This window comes from Cetorhinus maximus, chromosome 28 (genome assembly GCF_964194155.1).
Source record: "Cetorhinus maximus chromosome 28, sCetMax3.hap1.1, whole genome shotgun sequence".
In the NCBI taxonomy this organism is placed as follows: domain Eukaryota; kingdom Metazoa; phylum Chordata; class Chondrichthyes; order Lamniformes; family Cetorhinidae; genus Cetorhinus; species Cetorhinus maximus.
Genome location: NC_135906.1, coordinates 17,974,853 through 17,992,547, shown reverse-complemented (window position 1 = coordinate 17,992,547; position 17,695 = coordinate 17,974,853). Strand labels below are relative to the sequence as shown.

The window sequence follows — 17,695 nt, the reverse complement described above, 5'->3', positions numbered from 1 at the left end:
TTGAGCAAGTGAAGAGAGAAAGATGAAAAATGTGTATGTGGTATAATGAACTGCAATTCAGTAACTGTTTATACATTGCTACTCTTTGGATTCAGATTCTTAGGATATTGCCATCCATGAGCTAGCTCACTATTTACAGGGCAAAATCCTTCTCACAGAGAAAGAAGCTGGCTGCCTGATTGTAGTAGTATAAACACAAGCTTCAGTCTCCTGGAATCCAAAGTTAAAGGCTGATAGTAAAGAAGCAGCTGAGTGGGATTAAATCATATTGATAATAATAACGTGCAGATCATCGAGTTTTAGCTAGGCTGCCATTTAATGGGCTTTGGCCCCTTTGAAACTTCATATAGGGAACCTTGATGAAGAATATTGATTGGCAATTAAACTATGGAGGCAGCATAGCTGAGCCCAAAGTACATCTGCACTTTACAGTAGGGGATGCTAAATGATCAAGAGCTCTGATTATTTCCTGTTCCTAAGGGGTAGCTGCTTTTGAATTCTAATCTTAATTAATGCCATCAATCCGCCACAACCCCAGTCCAAACACAAACCTCTTGCCATTTGTTGTTGTGACTATGATTCATGTTTTCAATGATTGAGTGAGACCAGGTTGTTGGTCCAGGCTCTCAACGGCGAACAATCAGGGTTGAAAAAGGTGGGTTGTAAGGAATGCTGAGTTAAATCAGGAATGAACAGGTGAATGCAAGCTTGGGTTTCTAAAAGAACAAAGAGTGTTGCAGTGAATAGATAAGAGTGAAGGAATTCCCATGACCATTTGAAGAGATTGATTAAGAGACTCTGCCATTAATTTAATGTTAACATGTGGAGCTGTTGCACGCAGTAACACATTTTGATGCTAAACGAAGTAAAAGCTCAAAGCAGTAATGGCAATAATTGTGTCGGAAAACATGGCCTTATTGCTGTTGGCAGGAGAGGAGAGAGATTCGAGGTTACAAGTAAGAGAGCTGATGTGTTGGATAAATAAAATAGGGAGTTGTTGGGTTATATTTTCCACAGTGTTCCAGTAATTGGCACAGCCGTGCATTCAAACAGATTGAAGCAGATCCTTCTGTTTTCATTTTCTTCGTAACCAATTAAACTGAGCAATTATGTTCAGGTTACAGAATGGCATTGTCTGTATGTGTTTTCAGAAGCCTGGGATTCTGGGCGAATCTCCTCTTGCAGCTTTGCAGCAAAACCCAATTGGACTCGGAGCCCCTCCGCCACGGGGAAAGGGACTTCTTGGGGAATCACCCACTGGTATGTATAATTCATATACAGAAGCCCCTGAAACTCTTCCCATTTTGCACTTGTGCCCTCTAGTACATTGCCTTTTCAGCTATTGTAAACTAAACCATGTTCTGAAGGATTACTGTAACTGATGTTTAAATAGAGCTCTGTTTCTCGCTCATCTTTTTTTGAACATCAGAATCAAACTAATCACTTTCTCATTGGCTGCCACTCATGAGATACTGATCTGAAGTTGAGGGCCTCTGTTTTAATTGGCACCCACCAAATAAGTAATTTACCTAGTGTCTGATCAAGGGGTCAGCTCAGTAGTCCTATGAATAGGTATGTTTCATTGAGGCTGTTTATCTTGCTGTGTGCTAACTGCTTTGCAGTAGCATTCCTTTGCCACCTCCTGCTGGAGAGCAGGGGAAGGGGAGGAGTCAGTGCTGTATCCCAGCTGGGCAGCTGTGAATGGAGGTTCCAAGGACCTCGAAGATGGAGCTCTCCCTATGCTACAGGAACTAGGGAAGTGTGCTGCTCAGGCCACAGACCATACTGAATGTTCTAAAGTGCAAGAAATAGAGGACTTCTTAATTTGCTAAGGGCTTTGGATGTCATTTTATGTTGAGGAAAGCAGATAACTGATGATTGAACCCAAGGGTTGAATTGCTGCTGTTTTTATAAATAGAGGCTATGGAGTTTATTTTGTATATTTTTTATTTCTCTCCCCTTACAAAATGTCACTTGTAGCCATGAATTGCTTTAGATCCAAAATATCAGTCCTCTGTCTTTCGTCATCAATGTCCTGTATTGCTAGAGCAGTCCCAAGTTGGTTCACCTTTGCACACCCCTCTCCTGCTTCTCTCTGAGCAACTGGCTTCAGGTTGACACCTTGCAACAACCACAGGCTGTGATCAGTGAAATGCATCCATCCTGTCCATTAGAGAATTTTTATGTTATGGTTTTTTTAAACCCAAAAGGACTTTGCCTCCCGTACTGGGTGTTTCTGGCATTTACAGTAGGTCAGTACAGATTAAGTTTTAAACGGCGCTGGGGTGAATTATGGAAGGATTTCCACTAGTTAGATTACAATTGCCAATAGGTGTCACTCTTGTCTGCCTTCCCCTGTTGCATTCTGGATTGGATGACAACACAGAGTTTGTGAATTGAGGATGGTTTGATTTGACAGTTACCTTTAATAGATGTTTCTGTTGTGCTGGATTTTATTTAAAAGGCCTTCTCAACATCATTTGTTCCCCTTACAGGACTGAATTCTGAGAGAGCACAGGGACAGATGAAGCTGCCTATGATGCCAATGGGGACGATGCAATCCCAGCAGTATCTTGGTCAAATGCCAGCAGACATGCAGGGAATGATGGAGAATCCATCACATTCTCGGCAAATTACCTCTCCTCCAGTTACTCCAGCTCCTCTGCAAGGAATCCCCACATCCATTCTGGGCTCTGTGCTCAGTGATTTGAAGAAACAGAGGAAACAAAACATGTCGCAAGTGGAGACTGGCTCAGTCACATCAGGGGTGAGAGGCTAGGCTTTAATTGTTTGAGGGGTTGCAGTGGTCTTTTTCTGTTCACTCTCGTCTGCCTTCCCCTGTTATATCCTGGGTTGGAACCATTGGCAATTCCTTGTCAGTTTTTGTGTGCTTTTTTCACATTTGCAAAATTTTGATTGGGAATGAATCAAGTACAAGCAGAGAGTTTTGGATTGTGATTATCAACTCAGAACTGAGTGTTTTAAATGGACGCTCTCCCTGCTATCTCAATTTTTTATTTTTGTAATCTTAACCAACTATGTTGATTAAAACTATGATCAAGTTAACCTTGTGTCTTACAATGCACTGTTAGAACTACACTTGGAAACTCTGCACAGAGCATTGGTTGCATGATTCTGTTTGCACTTTGCTTCTGGCCAGGTTTATCTGCAGAAACCTTCTTGTCTGTTCATTACTGAAGGACCTGGTTATGAAGCAGCCTACTCCTCCATGTCTCTATCTCGGGCCTAGCTCCCTGAGATTGATGGATAAATGCTTTCTTGCCACCAGGAGTCAGTAGATTGTGTCAGCTCAATACTGTTAGACAGGCAGTGTGTGTGTTCCCTCTTCCTGCAGGGGAATGGGTAGTCTTTTCTCAACATTTCAACAGCGAGCAGTGGGAGATGATGTATGGTGGACAGTCAACCAGACTGCTGCTTTAAAAGCTCAAATTAATGTAAAATGGAACTGGGCTGACCAGCCATTTTAGTGGTAACTAGAGGATTCAATTCATTTGGGGAGCAACTAAAATAAGCAATATCACCGTAGGACTCCCTCTGATCTTAGATTGTCCAAAAACAGGATCAAAGTCTAATGCAGCACGCACCTTGCCGATTCATCTAATGGGGTCAGATACAGTTCCATAAATGGGGAAGGAGAGCAAATTTGTGTGTTTCAGGCAGTGTTGCCTGAAAGAGGCCAAGGAATACAGCACCTAGCTGGATAATGCAGGAAGTTAGTGGTGAGAATAACTCTGCACTGTAAATATATTATCATCTTTCTGTTGCAGCCATCGCTGTTGGGAGAACCACCAAAAGACCTTAGAATGCCTCAGAATCCATATCTCAATCTGCAAAGTGTGTTCCCTGTTAACCCGCCTGGTAAGGAGCAGTCTGTTAGCTTGATGTTCATAGGCTTTGAAGGGTAGGGGCAATGAAATACTTGATGGTACAGGTATGTTGTATTTTCTTAACATAGTTCGCAATCAACGTCAAACTGTGGATAGTAATCATTTTGGTTTAAACTATGGCTCACTGAACCCACTATCCCACCAACCCCAAATTTCAGAGGGTGCGTTCTCACCCCAGCTTCTCCCTCACACACACCAATACCGCCCTTCCCAACACCCTGTCTCGTGCCACACCTGCCCTTCCCAAGTAAGGGTCCCCTCCCACCCACCCTGCTCCCTGCACGCACGGGGCCCCCTCCATCCCACCCACCCACCCTGCTCGCTGCGGGGGGCGGGGCCTCCTCCCTCCCACCCTATTCCCTGTTCTTCGCGTGTGCTCTCTCCCCTCTTTTGCGCGCTCTTTCATTCTCCAGGACATGCCATTTGCTGCACTTATTGCTCTCGTGTCTGTTTGAGTCAGGTTAAACACATATTAAATGAGGGTTTCATCTGCCAAATTTTTAACTTGTAGTGTTTCGTCTCCTTGAGTTGAATGTGATATTTGTGTGTTTAACAGGAAAGGAACAGTCATTGTCCCAGCTAAACTTTGAACCTTTAATATCCAGGTCAGAGCTCATGGCACAGCTCCGAGGCACAATGTTGTCAGGCTGGATGGTGTCTTTAGACCTGAAAATGCTCTTTTTCTCTGACAGGCAATTCCAGCAACTCAATGTCTTATGGCCAAAGTACTGGCCTTCTGGGAAACTATCCCAGTTCCAGCTCCAGAGTTCAGCAGGGTTCCAGCATCAGTGACTATCCGGAATCCGGAAACAACCAGCTGGGTTATGGAAATTTTGAAAGCTATGATGATTACAATCACTCATACAGGGACTATGAACAGGTATGTTCTGTAAACAGTTTGTCACACACAATGGGCTTCGTCCTATTTCTGAATTATCTACTGCGGGCATCACTCATGTTAAATTCCTTTTACCGTAAAGCTGGAAATTGCTTCCAGTATTATTGCTGAGTAAACACTTGATGCAGTGTTTGTCTGCTAATGTTGTCAACACTCGTATCTTGCCTCAGTCGTCTGTTAGTTAGGTGAACTGGTGCACAGAGTAGTTAGATACTTAGGGGAGGCTGTTCATTTTTTTAATACTGTGGCAAAACGCTTGTCTTTTTTATCTGAAAATAAAACTAGAACTTGGTAATATATTGTCAAAATATATATTCTGCGACTTTTATAATGCACGGGTATTTCACTGCAGTACTGAGGGAATGCTGCACAGTGAAAGGTGCTATCTTTCAGGTGAAACATTAAACCATTGTCTTGTCTGTCCTCTTAAGTATTTGAATTAAAGCAGGGTAGCTCCCTTATATCCTGGCTAATATTTATCCCTCATACTCTGCTAAACACGTTAACAGCTTATTTGTCTATTTACTGTTTGTGAGACCTTACGCTGCATATTTTCTGCTGTTTTCTGTATAGTGCTGGAACACTTCGGGTTTGATCCATTCCCTGGGCTTTTTCCTCATTCCTATCCATTAGGTTCTGCTGGGGAGTTCTCGTGTACGTGTTAAGTGAGAGTTAGGCTTGGGTTTGGCCAATGAAACCCATCTATAGACAATAGACGGCCAGCTTTTACTCTGGCCAGTCTGAAAGAAGCATAACTACCTATGCCCCAGCAAAAATTCTACTACCTTAGAAAGGACAAGAGAAAACTGATTTTATTCTTTTAAGTTAACATTCTAATCTTATTTTATTAGGAAAGAGAAATGGAGCGCTACGCACTATCACGTAATCCTGGGCTTAGAGGGTACAGTCGTGACAGAAACGAGGTAAATCTTATAAAGGAAATAGAAGATTAGAAGTCTGGTGGAGGCAGCTGGATGCTTGGGACTGTATCTTCTTGGGCTAGGTCGGCTAAGTTCCCAGGCCAGAGGACCTTGGCCACCCTCTCCAATCTATAGAGTTAACTCTCCTTCACCAGGGCTGTAGTCAGGAATCTCGGTACTGGACTGCAAAGGGATAATATCAGCTGGGGTTCATGCTCATTGTCAGTGCCCCACATGGGGAGGAACTGGGTTCAGCTTAGATGCTGTGAAGGTTGAACCTTGTTGAAGGTTCAACCTTGTTGAGACTTAGTTGTACAAAGGCCACTTGAGCAAGGTAGCAGCAGGAATCTGTGGGAAGTAACAGCTGAGATGGGCCTTGACAAAGAAAACTTGTTTCTACAGTGAAATGAATGGTCTGATTCAGGTTTGTTCCTGATTTAGGAAAGGGAGTTGGAGAGATACTCGATGTCCCGTGACCCTGGCCTAGGAGGAATGGGGGGCTACGGACGTGATCGAAATGAGGTACGTTTCACAAAGGAAGTGATGATTAGAATAAAACATTCAAAGTACCTTGCTAACTGATTCATATCTCTCTTTGCTGGGGACTCTGCCTTATTAGATTCAGCCACAAGTCATTACAGCTCCTTTCACTGAATACATTTCCAAGTAGAGTTCATTAGAGTGGTACAGTTCAGTGACTGATTCAGTCATCACTGTTGTCTGGAGCTCAGCAGGGAGCCATGCAGACTTCCAACATTCCCAGCTCAGATCCCAGCCTGTTCTGAGTTTGTGAATCCCTGTCAGCCTGGGATTGGCAAACTACAGTCAGCTACCATACGCTGAGCCAGGAAGGGCTAATGGTCACACACAGCTTGACATTTGTGATTGCCATTTGCTGGCAGCTGCTGAGAAGTGATTAGCGAAGAAGCATTGTGTAGTCAAATAGCCTGTTGGCACTTGCTTTCCATAATGACTGGTTGAGCAAGTTATGGACTGACAAAACCTGTCATATTCTCCAGTAAGGAGCTGATGTCTTGAGAAGGGAAAATAATGTCAGGAAAATCCAAGTTAAACTGAGGCTTTTTTGATAGGAAAGAGAGCTGGAACGATACCCACTATTACCTGACCCTGGACTTGGAGGATACGGATCTGACCGAAATGAGGTAAAAATGAAAGAAACTTTCAAGTTACCCACCTGCTAATTAATAAAATCTTAGTGTATTGCACAGGACGTTGAGTTGTCCAGTTTAGTAACAGTTAGTGTATTTGTTTCTCTGATCTCTATGGAGAGGTATAAAGACCTTTTCCAGGTTGATCCTTGGTCTCTGAGTTTGCTTAGCCCAGAGAGACCAGTATTTCGGTTTCTCCAAAAGTTCTTTTCTCTTAGGCTAGGGATGGGTCTGTGCAAATCAAAGCATTTTAATCCTGAGTCCCCATCCAGTGCTTGTGTGCCAACTCGACGCTGCGATCATGTAGGGGCTGGAGTGCAGCCAATGAGCAAAATAACCTGCCAGTACTAACTGTCCAGGTTTATCTGCCTGGGTCAGTGCGGCTCCCACAACACTCAAGAAGCTTGACACCATCCAGGACAAAGCAGCCCACTTGATTGGCACCCCATCCACAAACATTCACTCCCTCCACCACCAACGCACAGTAGCAGCAGTGTGTACCATCTACAAGATACACTGCAGGAATTCACCAAGGCTCATTCGACAGCATCTCCCAAACCCATGAGCACTACCGTCTAGAAGGACAAGGGCAGCAGACACATGGGAACACCACCACCTGGAAGTTCCCCTCCTAGTCACTCACCATCCTGACTTGAAAATACATCGCTGTTCCTTCACTGTTGCTGGAACTCCCTTCCTAATAGCACTGTGGGTGTACCTACACCACATGGACTGCAGCGGTTCAAGAATGCAACTCACCACCACCTTCTCAAGGGCAACCAGGGATGGACAATAAATGCTGGCCCAACCAGCAATGTCCACATTCCATGAACAAATTTTTTTAAAAAATGCATGAATGGCCACTTAGGAGAGGCATCAACAGGTGACATGAGCTGGTGAAATTCACCCTAGTATAAACCTTGAGAGAACTGGAGCAGCGTAAAGTGAAGTTAAGCCAGCTGAGTTTACTGGCTGCTTCTCCTGGACTTGTCTGAAGTTCTCCTTAAATTTCAGTGATTTGGAAGTGGTTGAAAATTGTTGAACTTTATTTGAAGTGTAAGATTGTTAATATTCTTTCTCTCTCTCTCTCTCTCTCTCTCTCTCTCTCTCTTGTTTAAGCGATCAACTCCATGTGGATACAATGATTTGGAACCTGCTGCACCTTCAATGTACTCCAGCTCTCCCACATCCTATTTCACTAGTGGTGTAAGAGCTGGACTCCGACAAGGCTATTCCACCATGGTATGGTACCAATTAAAACAGGCTGTTTTGTGATCCTCAATAATTAACTAATAACCAGGGCTTATTTTCACCCTAGGCTACACACTTTTCTCTAACTGTGTGAACAGCACGTTTTAACTAGGAATGCTAGTGTCATTTTAATATTCCATCTTCCAGGATTAGTATTTTTTAATCCCCCAGTCTGTGCTTCGCTGAATACAGCCAGGGTTCAACAATTTGACTCGAGGGGCAAACCATTCAGGAATCCGGCTCCTAATTGATTGTCCAGTGACACATACACTGGAAAGGATCCATGTTGACAGAGGATAGATCCCAAATTGAGTGGAAGCCACCACAGTTAAATTAACTGTGTGTCTCAGCTAATGTGTAATGAATAGTGCTTGTGGTGCCGGTCTATATGAAACTATACTTCAGTGAGGGGAAGAATGAGGAGGTCGCCTGTCCCAATGGAAAGCATCTGGCCAAGGGTGGTGAATTGCTGATACAATCTCTCCTCCTTGTCCCTCTAGCTCTGCACGTTAGTTCTAAAATGAATTGTGACACCAGGCTAAGATCCTCAAACATGTCTGTGTGCTTCATGTACAGTGAGTTACTTTGTAGAGCATTGGCTCACTGAGACATACATAGCAGGCAATTTGTGCAAAGCAAAATCTCATTAGTCATGAGGTGAATGACTGGTTGATCCGTGTTTGCTGTTTGTTGAAGGAGGAAAGTTTGTCAGGATACCATGAAATCCTCTTCCTCTTTGACTAGTCAACACTTCAACAGATGGATGGGGTCTTTGGTTAATGTCCTGAAAGGATGGTTCTGCTTGCCCATTGTACTTTGCTGGAGTCAGGCTTGAAGACAAATCTGCAACTCGGGAGAATGCTAACAATTGAACTGATTCACTGATAAGAGAAATACACTTCAGGAAGTAACCAGCAACTCAGTAGTGGATTCTAAATTCCATTCACCATTTGCTGCCTTATGTGTTGAACTTGAACAATTCTCTGACTTGCCAACTGATGTCATAATGTGTTCTTTCCAGCTGCTATCAGTATACTAAGCAGCCACTAGAATTTGTATCTTTGTTTAAAAACGGTGCAAGGGATAGGCCAAATAACTATAAGCCGGTTAATCTGATTTTGGTGGTGGGCATACATTTACAGGAATTTAAAAAGGAAAAGAGTAAGTAAAGCTGGCCCTCCAGAGAGTGACATTGGGGAGTTAATGGTAGATAATAAGGAAATGGCAGATGAAATGAACAAATATTTTGCTCTGTCTTCACTATAGAGGATACAAAAAACATTCCAATTGTTATGATGCAGCAGCTGGCAAAACTGAGTTGTTGAAAAATCCCAGAGGGAAACTTTAATCAACTGTCATAACCTATATTTTTAAGTGGTATGTTTGAGATGCAGCTCTAAATTCAGGAATCAGACCACCAGTTCTCGAGAGGTTTTTATATCAAACTACATGAGACATTTATTAACTTACACAAGTTAAATATATACACATGACTACAAATTACTGCTATCATAACTTTTAACAAATTCCCAAACTAATCTCCACTAAGGCAACAGCAATCCATAGACTTTCAGCAGACACCAGGCAAAACATTTTCACCATACAAATTCAAAATGAGGTTCCTTTCACTTTGGTTCCTGTGGAGCCAGTGGCAGGCTTACAGACTTTGATGTTACATTGCCCCTGTCCTGCCCCCACACAACTGCTATCGGTTATACCCAGCACAGCTCATTGAATGTAAATTCTCGTATCACCAGCCCCTTTGAACTCCACCTCTTCTAACAATAAAACCCCTTTCATAGTACCAATTTTATTAGTAGTATAAACATTGCTTGGTCTCTGCTAGCTAGGTGCCAGATTTCACTCCACTTCTTGAATGCTCTATTCAACAAAATGCAAATGCACTCTACCTCTCTTACATCTCACAATTAGTATACATCAAAGCATCCAGCCAAGCTGGCTTTAATCCAGTTATTACACACCCACAGACTAAACCTCTATTTAAAATAAAATTCCAATAATGTTATATACATTAATAGCTTCATTACACCAGTAATGGCTGCAACTTCGGGAGAGAGGAACTTGGTGAAATTACAATCACTAGGGAAGCTGTACTGAGCAAACTGATGGAGCTACGGGCTGACAAGTCTCCGGGCCCTGATGGACTTCATCCTAGGGTCTTAAAAGAGGTGACGAATGTGGTAGTAGTTGCAATGGTTTTAATTTTCCAAAATTCGCCAAATTCTGAGAAGGTTCCATCAGACTGGGGAGTAGCAAATATAACCCCTCTATTCAAGAAGGGAGGGTGGCAGAAAACAGGAAATTATAGGCCAGTTAGCTTGAGGTCTGTCGTAGGGAAGGTATTTGAATTGATCATTAAGCAGGTTATATCTTGGCATTTGGAGAAACTCAAGGTAATCAAGAACAGTCAGCATGGTTTTGTGAAAGGGAAATCATGTTTAACCAATTTATTGGAGTTCTTTGAAGGAGTAACATGCGCTGTGGATAAAGGGCAGCCTGTAGACATGCTGTACTTGAGTTTCCAGAAGGCATTTGACAAGGTGCCACGTCAAAGGCTATTGTGGAAAATAAAAGCTCATGGTGTAGGGGGTAACATATTAGCATGGATGGAAGATTGGCTGGCCATCAGAAAACGGAGATTATGCATAAATGGAAATCATTTTCTGATGGGCAGGATCTGATGATTGGAGTCCTGCAGGGCCTCAACTTTTTACACTTTATACCAATGACTTAGATGAGGGGAATGAAGACATGGTAGTTAAATTTGAAGATGACACAAAAGTAGGAAAGTATGTTGTGAATAGGACATGAGGTTGTAGACGGATATAGATAGGTTGAGTGGGTGGGCAAAAATCTGGAGGATGGAGTATAATGTGGGAGAATGTGAAGTTCACTTTGGCAGGAAGAATAAAAAAGCAGAGTATTAAACAGAGAACGAATGCAGTATTCCGAGATGCAGAGGGATCTAGATGTTCTGGTGCATGAGTCACAAAAGGTTAATATGCAAGTCCAGCAAGTAATTAAGAAGGCTAATGGAATGCTATCCTTTAGTATGAGAGGAATTGAACATAAAAGTAAGGATGTTATGCTTCAGTCATACGGAGCATTGGTGAGACCACATCTCAAATACTGTGTGCAGTTTTGGTTGTCTAAGGAGGGATGTAAATGCGTTGGAGGCAGTTCAATGGAGATTTACTAGATTGATACCTGGAATGAGCGGGTTTTCTTATGAGGAAAGGGTGTACAGTCTGGGCTTGTTTCCACTGAGTTTGGAAGAGTAAGGGCGATTTAATTGAAGTATATAGCATCCTGAATGGTCTCGACGAGGTGGATGTAGAAAGGATGGTTCCTCTTGTGGGTGAGTCCAGAACTAGGGGGCACTGTTTTAAAATTAGGGGTCGCCCCTTTAGGACGGGGTGAGGAGAATTTTTTCTGAGAGTTGTGTGACTTTGGTACTCTGCCTCAGAAGGCAATGGAGGCGGAGTCATTGAATCTTTTTTAAGGTGGAGGTGGATAGATTCTTGTTAGGCAAGGGAATCAAAGGTTATCGGGCATAGATGGGAATGTGGAACTCAGCACAAACAGATCAGACATAATCTTGTTGAATGGCAGAGCAGGCTCGAGGGGCCAAATGGCCTACTTCTCCTATTTTGTATGTTTGTATGTACCCTGTAAAGACCCCTCAGGATTGTATATGTTTCAATAAGATCACCTCTCATTCTTTTAAACTCCGATGGATATAGGTCCAATCTGCCCAACCTTTCTTCATAGGATAATCCCCTCATCCCAGGAATGAATCAAGTGAACTTTCTCTGCACTGTTTCTGATGCAGTTATATATTTTTTTCAAATAGAGACCAAAACTGTACACACTACTCCAGATGCAGTCTCACCAAGGCCCTGTACAACTGCAGTAAAACGTCCCTACTTTTATATTCCATTCCTTTTGCAATAAACACCAACATTCCATTTGCTTTCCTAATCACTTGCTGTACCTGCATGCCAACTTTTTGTGATTCATGTACCAGGACACCCAGATCCCTCTGTAGCTCAGAGTTCTGCAATCTCTCTCCATTTAAACAATACACTGCTTTTCTATTCTTCCTGCCAAAGTGGACAAATTCACATTTTCCCACATTATACTCCAAGGACTTTAATGTCTGTTTATAAAGGCAAGTGGCCAATGATTTAGTGTTTCAAATCCTCTGTAAATTACAGTCACATTATGAAATTGTGATGCTGAAAATGAGATGTGACGATCATCTCCTGTGTTGCAGTTAAATCCAGTTCTGAATTCCGGGGCAGGACTCCTGGGTGCTCGGCCTGCCAACTCGCCACCAGGCTGCATGCTGAAGGTAACCATCAAATTGCTCTGTTTATTTCTCTCAATCACTGAGTGATCGCCTGGTGTTCCAGTTTAATGGAGTATTGTCTCGTGTAGGATTGTGCAATAGGCGGTGATCTGAGTTTCTCAGGATCCTGAATGAATAGGTAAAAACCACTTTACATGCATTCAAGCATTTGGCTTAAAGCCTTGAGTGTGGTTTCCTTCGAACTCAGGCATTTTGAAATAGGATTTAAATTTATCCACTTAATCAGTATTTAGTTAAAGACTGTTTTGGGAAGAGTAATCCACATGTAGAATTCAAGATCTAAGCCGTGTTCTCATTAGATGACAGAGAGTAGAACCAGGGCTGCACTGTGTACAAGGATTGCCTGCGTCAGAACTCTCCTAGACAGGAACTCGCTCAACCTTGATTTGGTCTGGAGTGATGGCAACTTCTTGGAAAGGCAGAACAATATTTTTCCCTTTTTTTCCCAGAAGGGAAAGAGTTGAGAATGCGAAGGTTCTCAGTGGTAAACATACCACTCAATGCCAGTCATCCAGGACCAGCTAGTCTCTGCGATGTTGGCTGGTCTTGACTATGACAGCAGAGAGAGGCAGAACACCGGGAAGGTTACACACACACACATTTATTAACAAAAATCTAATGGTGTTGAAGGTATTCTGTGTTCACCAAATTACTAAGGTAGGAGAGGACACAGGTTCATTCACTGAGAGAGTTGAACCCAAGTGGAAAATGCCTCAAGTAAAACCCTAAAAATGAAATGTAGTTTATCAGGGTTAAATGTGTTTGTAAAAAATGGTAAAAAAACTAATAGAGGTAGATCATACTGCACCAGTGTGTTACCGCTTCAGTTTCATTTCCATGGATCCAATGTTGGCTCTCAGAAACATCAGAGACTCATTGAAGCTATAAGATATGATGGTGTCTCTATCTTTAGTGCTGTTCCATTGAAGCCTGTGTCAGTAGTGGTTGGAAGTTTAGGTGGGGGATGGGATATGGTTGGTAGGCGGGTGGGGGCATTGACTGAAAATTGGATTTCAGGTGACCTTAATTCTCTCTGTTCCAGACGCCACTTGTTGGTCACAAGCGGGGCGCTTCTCACCTGATCCCATCGCCCGAACCCAGCCCAGAGGGAGGCTACATTGGGCAGCATTCGCAAGGCCTGGGAGGCCACTATGCTGACTCTTACATGAAGAGGAAGAGAATATTTTAGCTGGGGACCTGGTGTTGCCATCTAGAATGATGTGGTTATTTTTCGCTTAAGGGTGTAAATCTTGTACAGATGTTTTTAATCTCTGCATCAAAACACTTCAGTCTTTGTTTTTTGGAGGAGGGTGAAACTTGTATCTGTGAATTTGGGGTATGCAGAAGGCTGGAACCTGTAGAACTGACAGAAGCGTGACTGTGTGGCACCCATGAATGAATGTTAGCCACAGAAGTACCAATATGTAGCCTTCAACATGCAAATTCCCATTGTTGGGGGAGGTGAGTGCATAAAGAGATGGAAATCACCATCCGCCTCACTCACCCTACCTCATTGTTATTGACTGAGCTCTGGGACCAGAGATTGTGAACCAATGGGTGATCTTTGGGATTACACATCCGTATTTTGCATTTTCTTCACTGCAAATTTAAAAATGCGTCAAGTTGGCTACAAAAATAATCCCAGTAATAATACCCATTTATAAATTGGACTCCGTGAGCCAGCCTGAAAACAGTCACTTGTTTGTGGTTGCTGCAGCAAAATACACACTTAATAGCATTTTAAGCAAGTATTTTACTTTAAAGCCAGACCCTATAAATTGTCGTTTCTCCCTGGTGATTTACTGTGCTTCTGTGCAATTTTCTTCATTCATTTCCCAAGGCATTGAAATTAATTCAGTGATTATTTTCCTTTGTTTGAATTGCACTGCACTCAGTTTTTAACATTGACCATGCAACCAGCTAGTTCGGTCCTTTTGCATACCCCTAAAATCTGTAGGTTTATTTTTCAATGTATTTCCTTAATTTTTCATTTCATTCTGTGAACCTACTTTTGCCTTTGATTTAGAAATGCCCCTTTTTTTTTAGATCTGCATTTTTTAGTGAATTATTTGCAGGAAAAGGGTTACGCACTTGTCCCCTTTTTTCCTTTTTTAAAAAAAAAAAATTCAAAGTAGTTGGGGTAACTAATTTTGTTCTTCCTGTTTTATTTGGCATGTGTGTACACATCAGTGTTTGTTTCTACTTATGACAACTTTGTTCTACAAAAACGTTAGACATTGAATTCCTGATGCCTGTTAACTTGTGGAACTTTTATGCCAGCCAACTTTTCGCTAAGTTTGGACAGAGAGCCTGAACCAGCAAGTTTGGGACCCTAACCATAAAATAAATCAGATGTAAATTTAAGAAACGGTAGCGGACACTGCTGACACTAGCTTCTGTTACGATGCTGTGTGCAGGTTAAAGCTACGGGAAGTTGCAAGTCTCTTCTAGTTGTCTTGCAGTACATTAACCACCTGCACTGTTTGTGTTGTCAAAGTTGTTTTGCCTCAATATTTGAAGTTGGCGGTGAAATTTCAGTTTTACTGCTCCTCAATCCGTGTTTGAGATCTGAGTTGAAGGGAAACAGGTTCTTCTTGAAGTGCTTGTCCACTTTGCATGACGCAACATGTTGGGATTTCAAAGCAAACCCCTTGTAAATGCCCAAGATTGAGGGGGGAAAGAGAACAGGGAAAAAAACTGCAAGAAATAGATGGTTTACAACACCTTTGGGTTCCTTTCTTATTTCTCTCTTACCCCTCTCCAGCCACTAAAAGTCAAGTGAAGATGAGTAAAATCTCTGCGGTGAGAAAGCATGTGGTGCTGGGGAGAGGGTGGAATGTAATATTGCGGAGCAAAGCAAACAGGCTAGTAAAAAATCTGGTAAGCCTCACACAACCAAGATGCCGCACAGAAAACAAAAGTGTCTGGTGTGAGGAAATAAATGTCCCATGCACTGATAGTCCTCTATTGTGCCCAGTCGTTTAACTCAATGCTCAGTACTTTGACTCTAGTTTGATCCTGTTGAAGGCTGAACTCTGGGCAAGTATGACTGGCAAGAGGTCCCAAATCTGACCAAGTGGATAGCAACAGAGCAAGTACAGAGTCCATTCCAAGTCAATTTTTCTCCCCTTCAATGGGTGTGGATCCGTGTCAGAACTTGTGCTTTCATCGAAATAAGTGTTGGTAAGTGGGCAGAGATAGTGACTGTTGGCATTCTGTTTGGGGAAGATCCCAGCCTAAACTGGACCCTGCCCTCACGTGTTGCCCACCTTCCAGACTGAGAAACTGGATAGTAACGAAGAATGTGGGCCTTAACCTCCCCCTCTCGACTATGGCCAATTGTAGCCGTGATCTGCTAACTCAGAAAGCTGGAGATTGACTCTTCCTGTCTGTCCGATTAACCTGCTCAGCTCCTGTGAGCTGTGAGCCATATTTAATATGCTGTTTCAGCCTGTTCACCTCAAAGTTAGGAAGTGAAAGGGTAAGTTGACAGATTCCTGCTTTGAATTGCTATCCGGTAACCCCTGCTGGAGTGTGTGTAAGGACTGGGCTCAGCTGCACTGTTCCACTTATACTGGAACATTGCTAACGCCAACTGTCTTGGCTCAACTATAACAAATGAACATGGGGCACCTTGGGGAAAGGGATCAAACTGGAGACGGTTTCTGTAATTGAAATGGATATTTCTACACATACTGCCCTCTGCCACAGATTTGCAAGAAGGAAGTAGCACAGGATGTACAGATTGTGTCTGAAATAAGTGTGACCATTCTTGTGATGTCTCCCACAGTGAGTCCCTGACTTTAGCTGCACCATCATAGGAACAGCATAGGTTATTCAATCCACTGACTGTGTGCAGATGGAGGGTGGACTTGATGTTTATCTGCTGCCCCTTCCCTGTGCTTTGGAGGCCAGTCACCCAGAGGCTCACTTGTTTTGTAGCTGCTTCAAGTGCACCAGAGACTTGCTGTTTGTGTGGGATGAAAGGCGGCATAAAGAGCCTAAAAAGTCAGGAGTGTCTTAATCATTGGACATAAGTTTAACTGCATAATTGAGTAGGAACCTAGTGCAATTTCATGTTGGAGAGTCCTGTATACATCTCTAATAAAATTGGAAATTGCTCTTAATTCTGTTTCTTGTTTTCTTTAAACATTTTTTTAAACAATCTGCCTAATCACTGCTGTTATCCTTCTCTTGTCTGCATTATTATGGTATTTGAATTTCTGAACATTAAAGTGATTAACGCTCTCCCTTAATCTGGTACATCCAATCCTAGCTTTGAGTCGCATCAAACTGTAGTTCAATACTGTTCTGACCTCTGGTGGCCCAGTGTGGAACCATCCCACACTGACCTGGGTTTGTCCCGGGTTCAAGGACTGCTGTGTACCATTTGCTGATCTCCCTTAAAGCAGCAGGTTTACTTTGGGAACATTGGGACTGAAGTGGGGGAGATTAGAAATGGTTCCTGCTCCTGATTTCTATCCAGCCAATGCTGAATGCAGTTACGTGGATTTTATTTATTCATTCATGGGATGTGGGCGTTAGTGGCTAGGCCAATTTATTGCCCATCCCAAGTTGCCCTTGAGAAGGTGGTGGTGAGCTGCCTTCTTGAACCACTGTAGTTCATATGGTGTAGGTACACCCACAGTGCTGTTAGGGAGGGAGTTCCAGGATTTTGACCCAGTGACAGTGAAGGAAGGTGCTGTCAGAGGAGCCTAGGTGAGTTGCTCCAGCGAATCTTGTAGATGGTACACACTGCTGCCACCGTACGTCAGTGGTGGAGAAAATTATTGTTTAAGTTGGTGGATGGGGTGCCAATTAAGCGGGATGCCAATTAAGCAGGCTGCTTTGGCCTGGATGGTGTCGAGTTTCCTGAGTGTTGTGGGAGCTGCACTCATCCAGGCAAGTGGAGAGTATTCCATCACACTCCTGACTTGTGCCTTGTAAATGGTGGAAAGGCTTTGGGGAGTCGGGAGGTGAGTTACCCTCTGCAGAATTCCCAGCCTCTGACCTGTGAGTCAGGCTCAGCTGTGCAGTTAAATTGCCTGCTAAAATTAAAATGCTGCTAATGCAGAAACACATTAACAGGTAACAGAAATAACATCAGCATAAATCAATAAAGATAGAAATCTTCTTACCTGGGGACAGACTATATT

General features: G+C 42.9%; 1 protein-coding gene across 1 annotated transcript in view; it reads left to right on the top strand.

The window, feature by feature from the left end:
• raver1 (ribonucleoprotein, PTB-binding 1) overlaps window positions 1-16,666 on the top strand; it is a 34,895-nt gene extending 18,229 nt beyond the window's left edge. The window contains exons 7-16 of the mRNA XM_078531304.1: window positions 1,152-1,260; window positions 2,496-2,767; window positions 3,789-3,879; window positions 4,601-4,788; window positions 5,658-5,729; window positions 6,168-6,248; window positions 6,818-6,889; window positions 8,015-8,137; window positions 12,444-12,521; window positions 13,582-16,666. Of these exons, the coding sequence (XP_078387430.1) occupies window positions 1,152-1,260; window positions 2,496-2,767; window positions 3,789-3,879; window positions 4,601-4,788; window positions 5,658-5,729; window positions 6,168-6,248; window positions 6,818-6,889; window positions 8,015-8,137; window positions 12,444-12,521; window positions 13,582-13,728 (1,233 nt within the window). The 3' untranslated portion in view covers window positions 13,729-16,666. The remainder of the gene's footprint in view (window positions 1-1,151; window positions 1,261-2,495; window positions 2,768-3,788; window positions 3,880-4,600; window positions 4,789-5,657; window positions 5,730-6,167; window positions 6,249-6,817; window positions 6,890-8,014; window positions 8,138-12,443; window positions 12,522-13,581) is intronic.
• The last annotated feature ends 1,029 nt before the right edge of the window (window positions 16,667-17,695 follow it).